This window comes from Drosophila bipectinata, chromosome XL (assembly GCF_030179905.1).
Source record: "Drosophila bipectinata strain 14024-0381.07 chromosome XL, DbipHiC1v2, whole genome shotgun sequence".
In the NCBI taxonomy this organism is placed as follows: domain Eukaryota; kingdom Metazoa; phylum Arthropoda; class Insecta; order Diptera; family Drosophilidae; genus Drosophila; species Drosophila bipectinata.
The window spans coordinates 12,442,099-12,463,628 of NC_091734.1; the positions used below are offsets into that span (position 1 = coordinate 12,442,099).

Consider the following 21,530-nt stretch of genomic DNA (forward strand, 5'->3'; position numbering starts at 1 on the left):
GCATTTTTTAATTCTATGGTCACTATGGAGTTAGTATACTACATTTCTTCGGGCTATAGTTGTACGGAATCTAGACTATTACATCCAGGGTGGAACTTATCCTGATCAAAAAAATCGTATATATTTTAGTGTCTTTATAATAAAAGCTCTAATACCCCCGACCCCCCGTTAAAAATTATTTTGAGAAATTCTGGAATATGTTGTATTCTCCAAAAAGAGTAGAGAAGATGGAGCATGTCGGGATATAAAAATTTATATGTATTTTAATGCCTTTAAGAAAAAGTTATAATACTACTGGTATGTGTTTAGTTTCTCTAATTGAGGTAGAACTTTTAATCACTATCACTATATCTTTCAATTATGCGAAATTTTAGAATTTTGTGTAGCTTCCAAAAGGATTTTTTTTCGAAAAGATCTTCCAGACAATGCAGAACTATAAATATATATAGCTTAAAACTTCGTATGTAGTATATAAATAGGACTCTATAGAGCTAGTCTTTAAAGAATTATGATAAAATTGTCTATATTTTTTAATTAAGCTTCAAATACTATTTTAAGAAATTCTAGAAACTCCCTCGAAGAGGTTACTAAAGACTAGATAGAGCTACAGTCTTTAGATAGAGCTAGTCGTAATGAAAGAAATATATTAAAAATATTCTATATTTTTAAGGTAGACCCTTAAATATTAATTTAAAAAATTCTAGAATCTCCATATGCTTCAAAATGTTTGTTTTCCAAATATTTTGTAGAGTATTCGAATATCTCTACATTTTATAAGACTTTGTCTATAGGATTTAAGAAAGACTAACGTAATCTGGTAATAATGAAATAGATATATATTTTTCCGTGCCTTTATGACAATATTGCCGTGGACGGATTTGCTTATTTTTTTGTAGAGCTATTAAACATTACTTATAAATTCTAGAATCTCTAATGCTTTAGAAATGTATTTTTCTAAAAGGGTTTTGAAGACTAGAGTATAGGACTAAAAAGAGTATAGGATATAAGAAAACCTAAAAGATTAATAGCTAATCCCAATCAGAAAAATAAATATTTTTTAGAGCCTCCATGCCAAAATTATAGCACCCCCGGCGAGTGCCATTGTGGATCGCCAACTAAGCATGACAAGGCGATTTTCTGACGTCAAAACAATTCCAAGTATATAGTATGGATTCACACGAATGTATATAGAAATCGCAAAAACGAAAACACACCCATTTGTGGCGTCTGGTATATAGAAGGGATGGTATCAGCCAGACGCGCGACAGCCATAAAGTGAAGATAAAAACGTCATCAGTTATCTGGGGAGCTGGTGGGGAGCCCGCCCAAAACCATAATGAAAGTCGAGCCATTCCTTGTTTTTGTTTTTTAATTTAAACCTATTTTATTCGAGGGTCTTTCGAATACGTGTAGGGTGTATAATGATGTGTATGTATATCATATAGTACTAAAATCTCATTCGGTATTGCTAGGATATAAATTAAAATTGTGATTTGTATTGTTTCTCAATTTACAATTTTAGAAGACGCTTCCTTAAATGTACATATTTATGCAAGTGTTTTAAGGTTTTAGTTTTTTTTAGTTTCAAGTTAAGTTAGTTTGCTTTTAAGGTATTCTCTTTCGGTATTTCGTTTCTGACTCTGCTGGAAGCGCACTTTTGTTACGATTCTTGTGATCCTTAGAGCCTGCTGCGCTGGGCCATCCTCCTTAGATCCTGGGTAGGGGGGCTGTTAACTATTTCACAAATTGGGAATGGTTTCCCGAAGAAATCTCAAGTGGAAACCAAGTCGGACCGGGTGTTATCAGGTGGCGCTTTGCTCTTTGATAAGCTTTTGGGTGATTTGTTGGATGACTGGCATGAGTGGAAATTGTGCTAGATGAACTTAGGCCTAAATGGAGCTTCTTTTGTGAATCTGGAGTCTCTTGACTTGGAGACTTGGTTAGATAGCTTGGTAATCGACTGGCTCAGGTTACATATTTCTATTTACATTTATATAGTTTCGCGGTTACAGGACGAAGCAGTGCGATCTCCTCGAAATGTGTTTCAGATTCAGTCGTTGGCGGACAGTGCGTATCGGGGCCATAAGGACACACTTGTTCGAGTTGTCCCTATGGCTCTGCTTGCACTGTTTCTCAGCTTAAAACTAACATTTTCCAGATGCTTAGTAACTTAGTTATTGCTGTTAATTACCATCCGATTTAGCTGCTGGGGTCTGGTCTGGGCTTACTTGGAATATATATCCACTATATAAACTAGTTAGCACATGGAATACTAAATAAAATACTTGGTAATATGGAATGTTTCGGGGGGGACGGGGAGGAATGTTTTGCAAGGCTTACACACTATTATGTTCTTGGGGGGAGGGGGTTGGCTTCGGGTTCGAAGTTGGCACAGATCTATTGGTTAGCCTATTCCTAACTCTCCTTCTCTCTCTCTCTCTCTCTCTCTGGCTCGCTATCCATCCGTCTCTTTCGTTTTAGTGGGAGCCCGGAAGCTGGATCATTGCCATTTGATCTACCTTAAGCCTATGTTGCATTGTTAAATACTTGTTTTGCCTTTAAGTACTACTACAGGTAAGTAATTCGTTTAAAAATACAATCTGATCTTAACTAGGCTGCTAGTCGCTTAATTACAATAAAATGTTAAATAAAATAATACATACAATAAACAGCCAGCCCTGAGAATTCGTGGGATCGAAACATCGAGTAAACAATAAGTCTTGAGGCTTAAATACAATAATACATGTGGTCAGGTTGGACATTTGATTTAAAATAGTAAGGTGTTTAAAAGTAAGGTCTGGGTCTGGTTAAAAATAAACTCAAACAGGGCTGAACATTGAGTGAGTGCGACATGCCAGCTAGCTGCCTTTAATCGCGGACAAGTATATTAAGTTAGTTGGTCTTACAGGACTATTTCACGTGGCGATCGTAGCCGCGACCCCGGCCACGGCCCCGCCCTCTTCCGCGACCCGCCATCCGCTTGGACCGGTCCTTCTCCTTATCCCTATCCTTGTCCACCTCGCAGTCCCTATCTCACAGGGTGCTCCGGCCCGAGCGGCCCACAGCGCCGACGACTCCGTTGGGGCGGTTGTGCCGCCGCTTGTGCAGATACAGCCCGGCTGCCTGGGCGAACGCCGAGCCACAGATCTGGCAGACATAGCGCTTCACCTTGTCGTGGATCTGCTTGTGGTTCTGCAGATTTTTGGTCGACTTGAAGGTCTTGCCGCAGATGTCGCACTTGAACTCCTCGTTGCTGTAGTGCTGCTTCAGGTGCTCGAAGAGGCTGTTGCGCGCCACAAACGACTTGTTGCACTGCGGATAGTCGCACTTGTAGCAGCGCTCGCGCTCGTCCTGGTGCACGATCTGATGGGCGTTCAGGTGGCCGGGCGTGGCGAAGCTGCGGCGGCACACATCGCATCCGTAGGGCTTTCCCCCGTCCCCGGGATCCTGGTCTTCGGGTATCTCCATGGGAGTCTTCGAGGCCGACCCCGAAGGCCTGCCCCGGCGCCCAGTGCCTGAAGGCCCAATCTTACTCTCGGGCTCGTCGTCGCCGCATTCAATGATGCTGTGGTTGAGGGCCAGCGAGGGCAGGAACAGCTCCTCGTTGTGCCGGCGCAGATGCTCGTCGTAGTTGGCCTTCTCCCGGAAACTGGCCGTGCACAGTTCGCAGTTGAATTTGACGTCCGAACCGACGCCCAAGTGCAGCTCCTTGTGGCTGTTGAACTCCTCGCTGCTGGTGAACTGGATGGTGCAGATGTGGCAGTAGTAGCCGCCACCCAAGCTCGGTTGATGGCTCAGCAGATGCAGGTCCATATCCCTCAATGTCTGGACAATCTCCGGACAGTGCTGGCACTTGAAGGGCGGTATGTCGCCGTCCATGAAGCTCATTTGCTCATAGTAGATGTACTTTGAGGTGAAGGGACGCCCCAGCCGTTCGCAATTGAGGCGCTCCATCTTCTGCTTGGAGTAATCGAAGCGCAGCTGCGAAATTCGTTTCGAGATCTGGATGGTGGACACGTCGATGAGCTCCTGCAGCTCCACGGCCATCTGATGGAGGCCCTCGCCGCGCCGCTCCTTGCTGCGGTAGTCGGGATCGAAGCGGTTGTAGAAGCACTGATACCGCTTCACCATGGTCAGTAGCCTGGAGGTCGAGGTGTCGCTCCAAATGGCCGAGAAGCGACGACGGTAGTTCGCCTCCTGCAAGAAGGGGAAAGGGTTGAAACATTATTGATTCAGTGGTGGAGGGGGATGGTGTATTCGTCAGAAACTATTCCCCTTGTCAGCACAAAACTCTGCTTCCAAACTCATGAATGGCAACCGAACGAAAACACACGATTCTAAAGAGTCGGCTGAAAATGTCTATTATATTATGAGACTGCATGCCCAGGGGTTGCGGCGTATTACTCAGCACAGGGGTATTTTTGCACCCACACATCAAAGACTCGCAAGAATAATTAATACTCGTTAGGTTTCTATTGTTAAACATTTACTTTGTCTCGCAATCGAATTCCTCGCTAATTTTTAAGCCAATTAAATATTAATCTAGCGTTGTATGAATATAAATATTTAAAAAAAATATAATGTTGATGTTAATCCAACCCCCTACCTTCCGACTTACCTTTACCACCGTTTTGGTCATCTTGTCAGCGTAGCTGTAGACATCATTGAGGAACAGCAGCTCCTTAAAGTACCACAGCGTACTGACGTTCGTGTTCTCCAGGGCCATGCGATTGCACTCCCGTTTGTACACTGTCCTCAGGTTGTCCCACTTGCGGGTGATGGCGTCCTTGGCCAGGGAAATGTTGAAGCGGCTCTTGAACTCAAGCACGATCCAGTCCAGGAAGCGGGCGCGTTTCACCCGGTCCCGGAACTGTGGATTGCTGTGATCCCACAGGAAGGGATTGCGCTTGTACGACTGGATCAGAAACTTGATCATCTTCCGGTCCTTGATGTGCATCGTTACTGCCCTTTCCCGCTGTGAAGCACATTAGCTATCAGTGACAATGACTGGACAGACTAGATCCACCCCCAGACTTACCCCCAGCAGTGATTCCTCGACCATTTCGTCGTAGTTGGGAAAGTCGCCTTCGGCTCCATGACTTGTCTCCTCCACCCCACTGTAGTCCATGTACTCGCCCGAGTTATCGTCCATCATTTGTGAGTCGTAGTCGTCCAAGGAAGACTCTCCCTCGACAATTAGCGGCTCGTTTTTCACGTCCACTCTCTGGCGCCGTTTGGTGACCTTCATCCTTGTTTTCGGCTTGGCGCTCACTGCCGGAACGCTCTCAGGCAGTATAGTCTCCTCGTCGTCGTCGTCCTCTTCGTTCGCCTCGGATCCTGGCAGCCGGTCGTCGTCATCGTCGTATTCATCGGCTATGTCATCGTCGCTGCAGGGCAAATCCTGCAGCTCCTGTTTAATAACCATTTGCGGCTCCAGCAGAGCCGTATCGGCGTCCGTCAAGTCTTCGATCTCATGGAAGTTTGGCAGATCCCCATTGCTGCCCCGGTCGAGGGCCGACAGCGATACTGGCTCACCTAATCTAAAGGGGGGCTCATTGGCATCAGAGTCGGGATGATCGCCCAGATGCACTGTTTGCATGTGTCCGATAAAGGAGTCGAAGTAGCGGAACTTCTCGCTGCAGACCACGCATCGCAGGGCAAAGTACTGGAAGTCATCTGTGGCCGTCACCACGCCACAGTCCTTGGTGCACTGACGGAAAATCTCCTCGTCGTTTGTACGTGGATACGCCAGCACGCTCATAGCGCCGCCGGTGCTATTGCGGTATCGCTGGTCACTGGTTCGGTTGCTTACTCAACGCCGCGCTCCTTCTTCGGTACGGCACACGTTCAATTTTCCCGCTGGCTTTTAGATTTAAAAAAAAAAATTGCCAATAAAATCGTCGCCGTTTTTTGTTGGTGTTGTTAGTGATACAGTCGCATTTCGTTTGTATATCGGTTTTAACAATCGGGGGTGCGATAACATGTTTTGTTGTTAGTATTTTTTTTATTGTTGTGTTTTTGGTATTTTTTATTTTTTATTATTCTTATTTGTTAAGTAAAAACATGATACCATATATATTATTTTAGAAAAAATAGAAATATATATTTTTTTTAAATTAATTTTAATATTTTATCGTGACTAATAAGAAATATCGATGGCAACACAGTTCTGCACGACATACTGGTCACACTGTCTTCTGATTTCATCGGTTCCAGTCGCGGCGTGTTGGTTTTATTTTGTTGCAACAATTTTCTTTGACTTTACTTGATAAAACAAAGTTCTAAAGCCATGGCTTCGATTAGCTTGCTGAACCCCAAGGCCGAGTTCGCCCGTGCCGCCCAGGCTCTGGCCATAAACATCAGTGCCGCCAAGGGTCTCCAGGATGTGATGCGCACCAATCTGGGTCCCAAGGGCACAGTTAAGATGTAAGTGGCTGCAAATCCTTACTATTACTTTCATTACCACCATGTGGGTATAGTTTCACTCAAAATTTGGCGAAAAACGGGTAAAAACATGCAATTTGGCGACAGCTGCGGCAACTGCCAGTTTGAGGTTAGAGGCGAAGTAGCGGCATGCGTCATCGTTGGGGGGAAAGAGATGGGGCGCTGTCTGCAGCTCTTTGAAATTGGAATTCTTGATTTTTAATCACCAGGACATAGCTTTTAGAGATGGGCTCAATTAAAGTAGAGTTATGAGGAACTGTATTGGCGGGAAAAGCTTTTTCCGGTCTGGGTAGCCCTTGCAGTGGGTCGAATCTCTCACAGGTGTGGGGAGTCACGCGCTCGTTCTGGAATATTCTCTAAAAAATATTCTTTTGTATGCTTCCAGGCTGGTGTCCGGCGCCGGCGACATCAAGATCACCAAGGACGGCAATGTTTTGCTGCACGAGATGCAGATCCAGCATCCCACTGCCTCCATGATTGCCCGGGCCAGTACCGCTCAGGACGATGCCACCGGCGATGGCACCACCACCACTGTCATGCTGATTGGAGAGCTGCTGAAGCAGGCCGACATCTACCTGTCCGAGGGACTGCATCCCCGCATCATGACCGAGGGATTCGAGAAGGCCCGTGATAAGGCGCTCGAGGTCCTGGACAAGGTGAAGGTGCCCGTGGAGATCAACAAGAAGAACCTGGTGGAGATTGCCAACACGAGTCTGAAGACCAAGGTGCATCCGGCTCTGGCCGACCTGCTCACGGACGTCTGTGTGGACGCCGTGCTGACCATTGCCAACGACAAGAACAAGCCCGTGGACCTGCACATGGTTGAGCTGATGGAGATGCAGCACAAAACCGACACTGATACGCAGCTGGTGCGCGGTCTGGTCATGGATCACGGTGCCCGCCACCCGGACATGCCAAAGCGTCTGGAGAACGCCTACATCCTGACTGCCAATGTGTCGCTGGAGTACGAGAAGGCCGAGGTGAACTCAGGATTCTTCTACAAGACCGCCGAGGAGCGCGAGGCCTTTGTGCGCGCCGAGCGCGAATTCATCGACCAGCGCGTCAAGAAGGTTATCGAGCTGAAGCGCTCCGTGTGCGATGGCACCGACAAGACCTTCGTGCTGATCAACCAGAAGGGCATTGACCCCATCTCCCTGGACGCCCTGGCCAAGGAGGGCATCCTGGCTCTGCGTCGCGCCAAGCGCCGCAACATGGAGCGTCTGGCCCTGGCCTGCGGTGGCACCGCCATGAACTCGTTCGACGACCTCCAGGAGGAGAACCTGGGCTACGCCGGCGTCGTGTACGAGCACGTGCTCGGCGAGAACAAGTACACCTTCGTGGAGGACTGCAAGAACCCGCTGTCCGTGACCATCCTGATCAAGGGCCCCAACAAGCACACCATCACCCAGATCAAGGACGCCATCCGCGACGGTCTGCGGGCCATCAACAACACCATTGCCGACAAGGCCCTGGTTCCCGGTGCCGGTGCCTTCGAGGTGCGTGCCTACAACGAGCTGACTGCCTTCAAGGACACCATTAAGGGCAAGGCCCGCCTGGCCGTGCAGGCCTTCGCCGACGCCCTGCTGGTCATTCCAAAGACGCTGGCCGTCAACAGCGGCTACGATGCCCAGGATACGATTGTCAAGCTGACGGTGGAGGATCGCCTGAACCCGGATCTGGTCGGCCTGGATCTGGCCACCGGCGAGCCGATGAAGCCAGTGGACCTCGGCGTCTACGACAACTATATTGTGAAGAAGCAGATCCTCAACTCGTGCTCCATCATTGCCAGCAACCTCCTGCTCGTCGACGAGGTGATGCGTGCGGGCATGACGAGCCTCAAGGGCTAGTCCTAGTTCCCTAGTTCCCAATCGTCTGGATCCAAATACGTTAACCAAGTTAATCCACCCGCGCCTCCTATCCTCACAAATCATAAACAATTTGAAAACGCAAGAGATCGGAATTGTTTGAAAGTATTTGCAAACAACAAAACACACACCACTCACGCATTACTTAAACGCTAATGTATTTCTCTATTTTTTTATTTCGACTAATGATTACTTACTACAAACCATTGGTTTAAAAATAAATGAAAACTATAAAATAATCTACAAATTCGCTACTCCCTTGGTTTAAACGGCCGAAAATAAAGCTGTGCGGGCATTTGGGATAAAAGTTGATGTATTTCGCATATGTCCTTTTCTGTTATTTACCCAGCCGAAAGGATAAGCTTCCATTTTCGATTCAGTCTCCTTTTACATCCTTTCGCCTCCTCTGACACATAGGAAATGCATAACAAAATGAGGAGGCTCCTCTCCACTCGCCACTCACCCTGGCATTATGCTAATGTCGCCCACCCAGTACAGTGTGTATCTTTTGTCAGATTTCCCCAGGGATTTTGAAGTACATATGTATGTGTCTGGTGCGGTGCGATTCGTCCGGCCGCAGAGTTCACTGTATCGTGTGGCGAGAACATTTTTGGAAATGTCTAAAAGGATTTCTCATGTCAACGCACGGAAATTGATATTGAAATGAGCATGATAATGAGCTTCAAATTTGTTTTGCTTCCTTCGACCATTTGCCACATGGTCGGCGTGGGCAGAGAGGGGGTTGTTGGCTATACAGGACACATCTGTCGCGGGGGCAGTCACAGATGGGGTACTCACAGATTTGAGTATTTGAAGAAAGGTTACAAAAAAATAAAGGTATAAAAAGGATATTGTACAACATTTTTTTTGTTAAACATTTCTTTTAAAATATTATTTTTTTTCAAACCATGATATATTTTTGGAAATATTTAATGTTTTATACTTAACAGGTAAGATTTTAAATTGTTATTCCATCTCTTATAGTACATAGTACTGTGGTACTTTTCATCAATGAGCTAAAGTCTATAATATATAAAGTAAATATTATTTCTAACAACATTTATTTTAAATATAAGCTTAATTTAAAGAAAATAAATCAATCAAAGATATGTACATAATATTTGTTGCAAAGAATCTATAGAGAGATCATGGAAGAGTTGTGAAAACATTATTCTTGTAAATTTTAATATTTTCATTTTTTAGTCCACTACTTTTTTATTCCTTTTACTTTTATTGGTTATAAACCACTTTTTTGTTGGTTTTACTAATCATTAATCATTAGTTTAGTTAATCATTAAAAAAGACTAAAGCCAATATATTTTCTGATTCTGGTATTCAACTTATACCCTTTCTATATGCCATTTATTATTTTATTATCTCTTCTATCTATTAAACCTGATATGTATTTTTATGTCATATTCATATTCTTAAGGCAATGAGGCAATTTCTTTTGAATGAGGAAAGTAGCTTATGAGTTTCCTGATTACAAAACGGTACTTCATTTCCTGATCGGATACGAATTAGAAGAGATATGGCCACCGGAAGGAGCAAAAGTGTCGAAATTGCGAAAACCCACAATTTTGTAGGGGAACCCCTAGGAAAAAATTCGAAAAATTTAAAAACCATATTAAAGCAATGTTTTGAAAGAGAAAAGTAGCTTTTGAGTTCCCTGATTACAAAACGGTACATCATTTCCTGATCGGATACGAATTATAAGAGATATGGCCACCGGAAGGAGCAAAAGTGTCGAAATTGCGAAAACCCACAATTTTGTAGGGGAACCCCTAGGAAAAAATTCGAAAAATTTAAAATCCATATTAAGGCAATGTTTTCAATGAGGAAAGTAGATTTTGAGTTCCCTGATTACAAAACGGTACTTTATTTCCAGATCGGATACGAATTAGAAGAGATATGGCCACCGGAAGGAGCAAAAGTGTCGAAATTGCGAAAACCCACAATTTTGTAGGGGACCATATTAAGGCAATGTTTTGAAAGAGGAAAGTAGCTTTTGAGTTTCCTGATTACAAAACGGTACTTCATTTCCTGATCGGATACGAATTATAAGAGATATGGCCACCGGAAGGAGCAAAAGTGTCGAAATTGCGAAAACCCACAATTTTGTAGGGGAACCCCTAGGAAAAAATTCGAAAAATTTAAAAACCATATTAAAGCAATGTTTTGAAAGAGAAAAGTAGCTTTTGAGTTCCCTGATTACAAAACGGTACATCATTTCCTGATCGGATACGAATTATAAGAGATATGGCCACCGGAAGGAGCAAAAGTGTCGAAATTGCGAAAACCCACAATTTTGTAGGGGAACCCCTAGGAAAAAATTCGAAAAATTTAAAATCCATATTAAGGCAATGTTTTCAATGAGGAAAGTAGCTTTTGAGTTCCCTGATTACAAAACGGTACATCATTTCCTGATCGGATACGAATTAGAAGAGATATGGCCACCGGAAGGAGCAAAAGTGTCGAAATTGCGAAATCCCACAATTTTGTAGGGGAACCCCTAGGAAAAAATTCGAAAAATTTAAAAACCATATTAAAGCAATGTTTTGAATAAGGAAAGTAGCTTTTGAGTTTCCTGATTACAAAACGGTACATCATTTCCTGATCGGATACGAATTAGAAGAGATATGGCCACCGGAAGGAGCAAAAGTGTCGAAATTGCGAAAACCCACAATTTTGTAGGGGAACCCCTAGGAAAAAATTCGAAAAATTTAAAATCCATATTAAGGCAATGTTTTCAATGAGGAAAGTAGATTTTGAGTTCCCTGATTACAAAACGGTACTTTATTTCCAGATCGGATACGAATTAGAAGAGATATGGCCACCGGAAGGAGCAAAAGTGTCGAAATTGCGAAAACCCACAATTTTGTAGGGGAACCCCTAGGAAAAAATTCGAAAAATTTAAAAACCATATTAAGGCAATGTTTTGAATGAGGAAAGTAGCTTTTGAGTTCCCTGATTACAAAACGGTACTTTATTTCCTGATCGGATACGAATTAAAAGAGATATGGCCACCGGAAGGAGAAAAAGTGTCGAAATTGCGAAAACCCACAATTTTGTAGGGGAATCCCTAGGAAAAAATTCGAAAAATTTAAAAACCATAATAAGGCAATGTTTTGAATGAGGAAAGTAGCTTTTGAGTTCCCTGATTACAAAACGGTACTTTATTTCCTGATCGGATACGAATTAGGAGAGAGGTGGCCACCGGAAGGAGAAAAAGTGTCGATATTGCGAAAACCCACAATTTTGTAGGGGAACTAGAAAAAAATTCGAAAAATTTAAAAACTATATTAAGTCATAAATCCAGCCTTAAAAAAGATACGATATCTATTTATACACAAGTTTCTATTCAAGTATATGTACTATTCCTCAATATTAACTTCAAAATATTAATAAATCGATACATATATACATATAACCCTTATTAATGAAAAAGCATGTATAATAAATAATAAACTTAATAAGACTAGATCTTTATTATTCTTAGATTCTTATTATTATTCTTTTTCGAATCTTAAGTATTTTGCCTTGAATTCCTTTAATTTTTTTAACTAATAGTCCTAATTTTTCAGCCTGGACTGTCTAGGAACTGAATAAATTTAAGGCTATGACTATTTTGAGGTGAAAACTTATTTAAATGTGCTGGAAATGTATTTCATTTGGTTACCAGTTGCCAGTCCCAAGCGGAATCCTTTTTGCTTTTGGGTTATTTGATTTCTTCTCCACAATGCCCACACCCTCATCACTTGCCACGGATATGTCCTTGCCACACACACACACACGCAGACACACGTCCTGCCGACAGGCTGCAGGATTTATGTTGAACATTTGATTTTTGGTCAGCGCTTTTGTTACCTGTTCCTGCCCACAGCGTCTTCTTCTTATTGGCATTATCCTGTCGGAGGGGCGGACTTAAAATTGGATTTTCCGCCGTTTCCAATTTGATGATTTAAGACAAATGAATGGACATTTGTCCCGGCCAGAAACTTTGGGTTAAATGTAAATTCGCTTTGTTTGTTTGTTTTTTGTTTTCTAGTTTGTTTTTTTTTTCTAATTTTTCCCCCTATTTTTTTTTGGGAAAAGTTTCCGTTACGCTGACTTTTCAGTTGCCGTTCTGGTTCCCGTTTCCGGTTTCGGTTCCCACTAACTTCATTTGCAAGTCCTCCCCAAGGATTCATACTTCCCCTGCCACTGCCAGTGCCAGTGCCTAACGCCTTCTGCGACTTAAATGAATTTGTTGGCATTTTTACGCAAATTTTCTTTTCTTGCTGCCTGTCGTTTAATTAATTTTTAGAGCCAGGCTCTGAAAGGGCGAACGGAACGGAAAAATTGTGAAAATTGATTTTTGTTTGCCTTCGACTTGGAGAAATTAAATAAATTAGCGTTAAAAGGATTACGCGACGGCCGCTGGTTAGTCCTTGGGCGCCTTTCTGTTGTCCTTGTTTTTGGCCATAAATCATTCAACTTCCGTAACTAGTCGCCAGAAGTGGACAAATTACCTTTCTTTTTTTTTTTTTGAATGCAGATATATACGTTACGTGGTTTTTAGAAGAAATTTTATGCCTCGACGTCTTTGAAATGCGAGTTTTGAACATGAAAACTTGATACCTTAAGTTTTATTATCCTTTTGAAAGTTAATTATTAACATTTTTGTTTTAAAAAGTGAATAAACACGATATTTGATAATCAGTTGTGATATCTTTAAGTTTAGTTTTCAAATGTAAAAAAATGTATTGATTTTTCATAAAAAATGTCCTTACTTTTGTAGAAAAAACAGATCATTTTCCATCAATCAAATAGAACAAATTTATTTTATTTTGTAAACTGAAAAATAATTAAAAATAGACTAGGGAACGTTTTCAATTTAAAAAGCGTTTTGCACCTGCCGCCGTTCGCTTTTGTTTGGCGTTGCCTACTTTTTGGGGCTCGTCCTTATTGTCCTTTGCTTTGCTGTCCGTCTTCCGTGCTTTTACTTTCGTTCCCTTAATTTGGGTTTGCTGCTCCGTCCGCGGGCCTGACCGTGTACCTGTCCGCGTACCGTGTACGTGAAATGAAATTGCAGATAATTTGCAAGTAGGCGGGAAAACAGAAACAAATTGCAGGCAAATTGCTTGAAAATAGAGGGCGGCCTGGAAAACGGAGGCGGCCACCGGCGAGGTGTTTCATTATGCGGCATTGCGTGCAAATGGCTTTTTGCATGAAAGCACTGAAATAAATATTTATATATTTTTTACATTTTATAACTCATATATATTGTATGCTTCGGTAATTTGTTTAGAGGTTACTTTATTTGAAGCTGAGAAGTATTATATTTTTCTTATTTTTATCAGTGTACTAATATTAAACGCCCGTAGGCAGGCAAGCTTCTTCTTGAGCAATTTAAAGTTTAATTTTTTGTTTTTTGCCTTTTGTTTGTGTTACCTAAAAATTTAGTCAAGGTATTCCAATAAAAAATATCAAAATAAATAGTATAATTAGTATATTAATAGCAGTATAGTAAGCTAATAGTATATTAATAGTATCTTTAATAAATCTTATAAAAATGAGATGCTAGTGCCTATCTTAAGAAGATCAAGCAATACAAATAAATCTAGTTTTTGAAGACTTTATTAAACAGGGGTTTTAAAAGCATTATTTTATTCTAACCTTAGAATTGTATCATCCTATCTATTCTGTTTAAAAGTGACTTATTTCAAAACTAATAGAAACTAATAGATTTAATAGAAAACACTTTCTCAAGCAACTGCTTCAAATTAAGGTTACTACTACTAAAGAACTAAGTAAGTAACTTCTTAAAAATATATTAAAATTATTAAAACTATTGAATAATGTTATTAATCTTTATAAAGCACCAGCCCTTAAAAATGGTAGTTTTTGAAGACTTTGCTAAACGCTGTGTTCAAAAAAGCTAGTTTTTAAATACTAGCCTTAGAAAAATATATAAAAATAAACAATTTTTAAGCAAAATCAATTAATAATCACTACCTTAAGTAGGTATTTATTGATCAGTATCCTTAAAATATGCCATATTTTATTCAACTACTATTAGTTACAAAAACACTACCCTTAGAAGCATATTCAAAAAGTAATTTTTCTTTTTTAAATCCGCAAATGAGAAAGAAAACTTCATAGTTCATTAAACTCTAATCTAGTGACTGGTCCTGGTTCCATAATTTTTTGCGACACTGTCTTCAAGGTCATCGGCAGGGCCATGGCCAGAACCAGAAGGGCCAAGTTCGCACACATGAGGCCCCCTGTTGAGATTAATCGTTTTGCGATTCCCAATTGGGGCCACCAGCATATCATTCATTCTCAAGTGTCAAAAGTGGAAATCCACCAGATGTTGCCCAGCCTCTCTGCTAACCTCTCATTTTATTTCACTTTTTTTTTTTTATTCTTGTTGCTTTTTTTGAGACGAAATGTCAGAAAGTGAAATCTTAATGCAGATTTCAGACAAATTTCAGCCAAAGTAAAAACTCAAATAAATTCCAGCTTCCAGTGCGTGTGTGTGAGTTTTTTTTAGCCGCTTTTACTTATTTATTATTTTTTTTTTTTCACAAACACGCACCACAACGTTTCGAGAAACCAAGTCAAAGTCCTGAACGACACATGTGAAGTGCCATACAAGGATAATGACAGGGGCGTAGGATGGGAGTTGGCAGAGGGGGGAGTTTTCGAAAAGAAATAAAAACTTGTAGGTTGTATTGGTTTGATAATTATTAAAAGTCTTTTTGTTTGTACGATAGAGCTTCTGTTCTGTTAATATCTTCAATCCGTTAGTACTATTGTTCGTTATATCGACACGTATTTTATAAAAATTTTAATCTTATTTGTTTAAAACATAAAAACCATCCAAATTTGATTAATTTGAAGAAATTATACCCATTTAGATCAAATAAACCAAAAAATGAGCCTAAAAGTAGGCAACAAATAGTCGCTCTTAATGCAAGAAACACTAGAAGTACCGTATATCACACAGTAGCGACAACTCATAGGGAAGTTTCAAATATTATATATTATCTCAAGACCCAAGAGTTATAAAAGGCAGCCTTAAAGGTAAGGTTTAAGGACGTGTAAACCCCTTAGGTACGCCCCTGGCCGCCTAGCTCCCTCCCCCAAAGCACGTTTTAAATATAAATTTATATAAATGCTCGCCCTTACCCCCTTTTGGCTTTCCCGGCTACGGGTCTTGGATGTGTGTTTGTTTGCGTGCTAAATTTTATTTGACTTTGCATGACTTTCGAGTGTCTTTGAACCGCTGACGTCGTTGGTGCCTCAACGCACACCTCCCCAACTACCCCCACCACCATAGGGGAGGAGGTGCCACCTAGGATAACCCCGCCAGGAGTTGCAAATCAATTGCAAATCGATTGAAGCTCCAGGCCAAGAAATCCACACAAGGCACCTCCAGCTACAAAAAAGAAAACAAGAAAATATGCAAGTCCCTTTACTTGAAAGCCTTTGTAAATAAGAAGCTGGCTTTCTGAATTTTATATTTGTTTGCGGAATAAAGTACCATAGTTCATAAAGAAGGGGTTCCTTTGTGGCTTAGTTAGTTTTGTCTATAAAGAGTTTCATTCTTCGGGCATTGCGATTATAATTGAGGTCCTTTGTGCAGAGTTTTTGTTGGATTTTATACCTTTTTCACAATAAATATTATTTATATAAATATTATATTAATAAATATAGCTATATTTCATATTTTCCATAGAAGCGTATTACTTCTACCGAATTCCCATTTAAATATTAAGCTTGCAAGCTAAAAAATATTCAGAATAATATACTTACTTATGATGTTTTATAATTATAATAAAATCAAGAATTATTTACCCCAAACACTCAAAATAATAAAGCGATAGTCACATATTTAAATGTAACATTTCCAAAATAATAAATATTAAAAGTATATTTCATACTTTTTTTTTGAAGCTAATTAAAGTGACTCAAAATTAAACAGAAATTTATGGCGAGTATACTTTTTTATAAGTATATTAAAAACACTTTAAATCGAAACCTTTTGCTTATCCCAATGTTATAATAAATTGTAAAACAAATATACCCATTTAAATGCAAAACTTCCAAATTAAATTTGAAACTCACACTCGATTATTTAAACGCATAAATTAGAAAATTGCGCAAATATTTTTACGAGCTGAAGAATTCGCCTTGACTGTGTGGCCTTATGGTGGCTGTTAACTGGTCCGGCTGCTCTTAGCGGTTTAAACGCCCTCGATGGCCATGGAAATCTGGCCACAAATCACCCGAAGGACATCGGCATCTGCTGACAGTTTGAACTGCCAGAGCGGCAATTGGAAATTCCTTAAAGCGGCGGGGGGCTTGGGCCATAAAAAGTTGACTTGTCCCAGACCAGCTGGCCATTAAAACTCGGTCTTGGCCAAGAACCGATTAGGCAAATCGGTTATCCCAAGAGTTCTTATACAAATATACATACATATCTATTGGATATCTCGGAGGCATCGAGGAACATTGCAACTTTTTGCGGTCATGTCGTAGCTTTTGAATGGCGTTTAATTAGCAATATGTAATATTAATTCGACTAATTTCCCTGGCCCAACCGCTGTTGTTTTCTCGGCTGAAACATCCTTTTTTTGGTTGTGTGCTTTGTGGTCCTGCGAGCTTCACCCACATTTGATTTATGTGGCTTAGCCCGAAGGGATTCGATGAAAACACAACAAAAAGTTCGCTAATGTTACGACTGGGAATTTATCCTGTTATGGGTTTTATATTTTTATAATTTTTTGTTTGATATTTTTCAATAATTTTTATCCCTTTAGTAAAATGGTTGCGTAAACGTAATAAAAACTAAGCATACAGTGCGTATACGTGATATTTAATTTCTGGTCGAGAAGGAAAGCCAAATGTCTGAAAAAAACGGAGTAATGGGGCGTGGCGACTTGTTGACATGCCAGACATTCGGCCACACTTGTGGAATTTGCAAGGACGAACTGCAATCCTTTTTTTATTATTTGGCGTCCCACCCACATTATCATATTTTCATTAAGGAAAAAGCAACGAATGGCAAGAACTATGCAGACCAGATTGCCAAATGGAAGTTGTGAAAATTGAAAGGGACAAAAATGAATCAGTGATGGGTTTCAAACTTTAATTAAGATTTAAGAGTTATATAATAATACAAATTAAATAATTATATACAATTAAATGAAAGATCTGGCTTTTTACTCTCTCTGAAATTTTCAAAAAAAGTACCAACTTTCTAATATAATTTTTATAAGAAATTCTAGATCTTTAATTTTTGATTAATTTATTTAAACTAATTATTTAAAAAAATGTCACAAAACTGACAGTTCTAAGTGGAATGGCCAGAGGAAACTTTTTCGCTTCTGTCTCTTCCATTTCTCTGCCTCTGTTTTCGTTATTTTTTCTGACGTTTTGCTTTTCCTTTTGTTTTTGTTTTTATTTTTGTTTTGCGTTTTGTTTTTCTGGCAAAAGTTTGTTAATTATTTTACAGCGCCCGAGGAAATTTACCTACAGCGTCCTTGGTCCTCTATACACTTGATATATTGCCTTACCTATGCCCTGCATATACATACATCTGTATGCGCATACATCCTTAAACACATACTTTCATGCGAAAAGATGATGAATGTACACACGAATCTTCTTATATATAGTATACGCTGCGCTTTTGTTTATGTTTTGTGAGGCGTGCCAAGGAATAACTACCTTCCCTCCTGCGACCTTCCATCTTTGCCTCTCTTTCTCGGGTCTGAGTGTCTCTTTTTTTTTTTTTCCCCCAAATACTCTGTCAAAGGGTATTCTTGTTTTGCCTCAAGGAAAGCTTTCTATTTATGTGTGTGGATAAATATCTCGGGGTATTATATGTTAATATTGGTCTACCGACTACTTAATATGTATAACTATTATATACTATCTAACTATACCAACTATAACCTATATTTGCGATATATATCAGACTTGTCTGCAAGGGTATGTACATATATCAAATTCGCCTCCACCCTCCAAGTATATATATTCTTGATCGATATAGCCGAGTCGATATAGCCATGTCAGCCTCTCCGTATGAAAGCGTAGATCTCAAAGACTATAAGAGATAGAACTATCCGATTGGGAAATTGGGATCGTATGATATCCGCGATCATGTTTGATAAATTGTCGGTGGAAGAGATGAGTACCGGGTATAATATAGTCGGGAAACTCGAGTACATATAGCCGTCCACTCTTGTTTTTTTTTTTAATTTTTTTGGTATAAAAGTATAAAATTGGACTCAATAATTGACGTTCATCGGGCAACTACCATGTTATGGAAAATTTCAAGACTGAAATGACACGCTTTTTGAAATGTCTTAAAATTAATTGGAAAATGGATTTGAAAAACATATTTGTTATATATATTGTTGGTTGTGGTTGTGGTCTCTGTGGTTAGTTCTTGGAATAGATCTCTATCTCTAGATCTACCCGTATATAGATCTGGAATCTGGATACTGGAATCATGGATTGTAATATTAATTTATGTTTAATAAATATGTATCTGTGTCCACAAAATATCACTATCAGTAAAAGCATTCATTTTTTATGTCAAAATTTGCAAAAAGTTTCAATGCCATAATCATACTGAGCCCCGATTCCGCCTCCCTCAAAAGATAAGGAGAATGTCTAAATTGAATATTAAAGAACTTCTTCATTAATGCCGATTAGCTTCCGCGAAATCTGAGTCTTTTATTTGCAACTACGATACATCTCTTGATTAAGGAATTATTAACAGTTCCCAAGAACCGAATTAGTGTTAAGTGTTCTTTGGTGTATTCACTTTTTGGGTATATATAAGACCGAAAATCGTACATTTCGAAAAGAATAGCGGATCTTCTCTCGTCAGGGAAGCACCAGTCAGCTCCTCGCCAGTGGATTAATCCTTCTTGATCAATCATGGGAAAGGATCCTTCTGCCGTCGTTTTGGTAACGGCACTTGCATTTTGTGCCTTTTGTCCTTTCTTTGCCAGGTGCGATGAGATCGAGCGTAAAATCCTGGTGAAATATCAAGCCGAGTTCGACAGCAAGGTGAAGTTTGCGGAGCTGCAGGAAGCCATCGATGAGATTGATAAAGCCATGCTGGGATACATGGGCAAAGCCAAGGACACGCTGCCTCAGATTCGCCCTTTGAACTCCCGCCCTTTGAACTACAAAAACTGTGTGGGCCCAGTCTTCGAGTGGTGCATTTCCTCCACCGGCGCCTTTGATATCTTCATCGATAAAATTGGCGAAAGCAACTTGTCGGATGTGGAGAGGAATATAACCTGGAACCTGATTGGGTCTGCTGTGGAATTGGGACTCACAGAAAACGGAAAATCTTTGGAATGTCTCAACCATTTCCAAATCAGAATGGCAGAGCTCGATAATGCGTTTCAAAATATTTCGATCTATGTCCGCGACGATTTCGGTCCAGGGGGCTTCTATGGCGAAGTAAAGGCGGAACTGCAGAAGAGGATCAACGGTTATTCTCTGGACTTATCAAAAACCATTTCCACGCTTGGTACTACCGAATTATTAAAATCGAACCAAACGGTGCAAACCTACAAGGAGCAAATGGAGTTTATTGAGCATTTATTCACGGTCCTGACGCAAAAGATTGGGAAAGCCACCGAAATAGTGAAAGATATGAAGTGGTACCTGGAGGAGGACAAATTCTATCTTCACAGAATCCGAGGATCAATTTTAGCCGTCAATTATGTACGTTCTTCCCTCAAAAACTCATACTTTTCAATGCTGTTATTTTTATATTTTTCTTTATTTTAGAAAAAATTGTTATTGTTGTTTGTTGAAGCTCATATGCGACGCCAATTTATTCCGGACATCAAGGATTTAAAGGATAGCTGCGACGAGTATGTGAACTGGCATGGATTCGATGCTCCCTTTTATCAGAAGATCAGTTCCAGAACTCGTCGTGCAGTCTCCACATTCTACGAAAGCGAATCATCGCCAGCTTAAATTGCAATTGTTAATTCTAAATCAATAAAGGTCAAACAAGTTACTTTCTTAGTATCAAAAGGCCTTTTTTCCGATCAAAAGGCGGATCAAAAGGATTATAATTGACGTTCACTGCCATGTAATGGAAAAGTTCAAGACTGAACTCATACCCTCTTTCAAAATGTGTTAAAATTAATTGGAAAATTGATTTGAAAAACATTTTTTCATTATCTTGTAGTTTTTTTTGGTTGTGGTTAACTGTTTTAGTTCTCCCACGATCACTCTCATGAGCTTGAGCAGCAGGAGATGGCCTTTGCCAGTCGGTGGGAGCTGCAACCACTCCAGGAGCAACCAAAAAGCTGGAAGCAGCAGCCCAAGAGGCTGCCATGCAGCCAACACAGAGCTGGACCCAAACATAGATCCATTTGGGACACAGTCGGTAGAGACGTCTACTGAGTCCAGTTTGGATTCCAAAATCCTCAGCTCCAGCACTGAAACCTGGTCAGCCGCTGAACGCAACACAACCGTGACCTCCGGGATTACGACTACGCCATCCAGCATACACTGGAGAGCAGCCACCAGAGCACATCGAGTGCGTTAGCCGTAAACCCACTTTACCGTAGAAGAAGACAAGAGGAAGAACGTCACCGAGGTTCAGCTTCAGGCTCCGGATCCGACCTGTACTCCGTTTTGGAAACAACTTAGGTTTCACTTGTATTTTTTTTTTTTGTAATTCCATGTTGACCATGTTGTTTATAGAAACCATTAAAAAGAATGTTTAATAAATATGTAGCAGTAAATACTTAAATTTATTATGTCAAAATTCCCAAAAAAATTTCAATGCCATACTCATACAGAGCCCATCTTCCGTCTTTCTTAAAAGATAAGGAGACTGAATATTGAATATCTACATTGAATATTGAAGCTTCTTTTTCTTTAATGCCTATTAATTACCGCGAAATCTGAGTTTTTTATGTGATTTCTGAATAATTAACAGTTCCCAGAAAACCCAGAATAGGTCTTAGAGTTCTTTTATTATATAATCTTTTTGGGTATATATAACACCGACAATTGTACATTTCGAAAAGAATAGCGGATCTTCTCTCGTCAGGGAATCACCAGTCAGCTCCTCGCCAGTGGATTAATCCTTCTTGATCAATCATGGGAAAGGATCCTTCTGCCGTCGTTTTGGCAACGGCACTTGCATTTTGTGCCTTTTGTCCTTTCTTTGCCAGGTGCGATGAG

At 40.4% G+C, this 21,530-nt stretch overlaps 2 protein-coding genes across 2 annotated transcripts; one reads left to right on the forward strand and one right to left on the reverse strand.

Moving 5' to 3' along the window:
- Positions 1-1,351: 1,351 nt before the first annotated feature.
- On the reverse strand, positions 1,352-5,946 carry LOC108133478 (uncharacterized). Its single transcript, XM_017253417.3, has 3 exons — positions 5,039-5,946; positions 4,619-4,975; positions 1,352-4,197 (listed from the first exon to the last, which is right to left on the reverse strand). The coding sequence occupies exons 1-3, from the start codon at positions 5,759-5,761 to the stop codon at positions 3,034-3,036; spliced, it is 2,244 nt and encodes a 747-aa protein (XP_017108906.2). The 5' UTR covers positions 5,762-5,946; the 3' UTR covers positions 1,352-3,033.
- A 238-nt stretch (positions 5,947-6,184) lies between these two features.
- CCT6 (chaperonin containing TCP1 subunit 6) lies at positions 6,185-8,548 on the forward strand. The gene is made up of 2 exons (XM_017253418.3): positions 6,185-6,426; positions 6,830-8,548. Exons 1-2 carry the CDS (start codon positions 6,290-6,292, stop codon positions 8,289-8,291), a joined length of 1,599 nt encoding a protein of 532 aa, XP_017108907.1. The 5' UTR covers positions 6,185-6,289; the 3' UTR covers positions 8,292-8,548.
- Positions 8,549-21,530: the final 12,982 nt, after the last annotated feature.

Coding starts and splice junctions, on each gene's coding strand:
- LOC108133478 (XM_017253417.3), bottom strand. CDS start 5,761: ATGAGCGTGCTGGCGTATCCACGTACAAACGACGAGGAGATTTTCCGT. Junction 4,976..5,038: donor TCGAGGAATCACTGCTGGGG/GTAAGTCTGGGG, acceptor TGTGCTTCACAG/CGGGAAAGGGCAGTAACGAT. Junction 4,198..4,618: donor TGACCAAAACGGTGGTAAAG/GTAAGTCGGAAG, acceptor CCCTTCTTGCAG/GAGGCGAACTACCGTCGTCG.
- CCT6 (XM_017253418.3), top strand. CDS start 6,290: ATGGCTTCGATTAGCTTGCTGAACCCCAAGGCCGAGTTCGCCCGTGCC. Junction 6,427..6,829: donor CCCAAGGGCACAGTTAAGAT/GTAAGTGGCTGC, acceptor GTATGCTTCCAG/GCTGGTGTCCGGCGCCGGCG.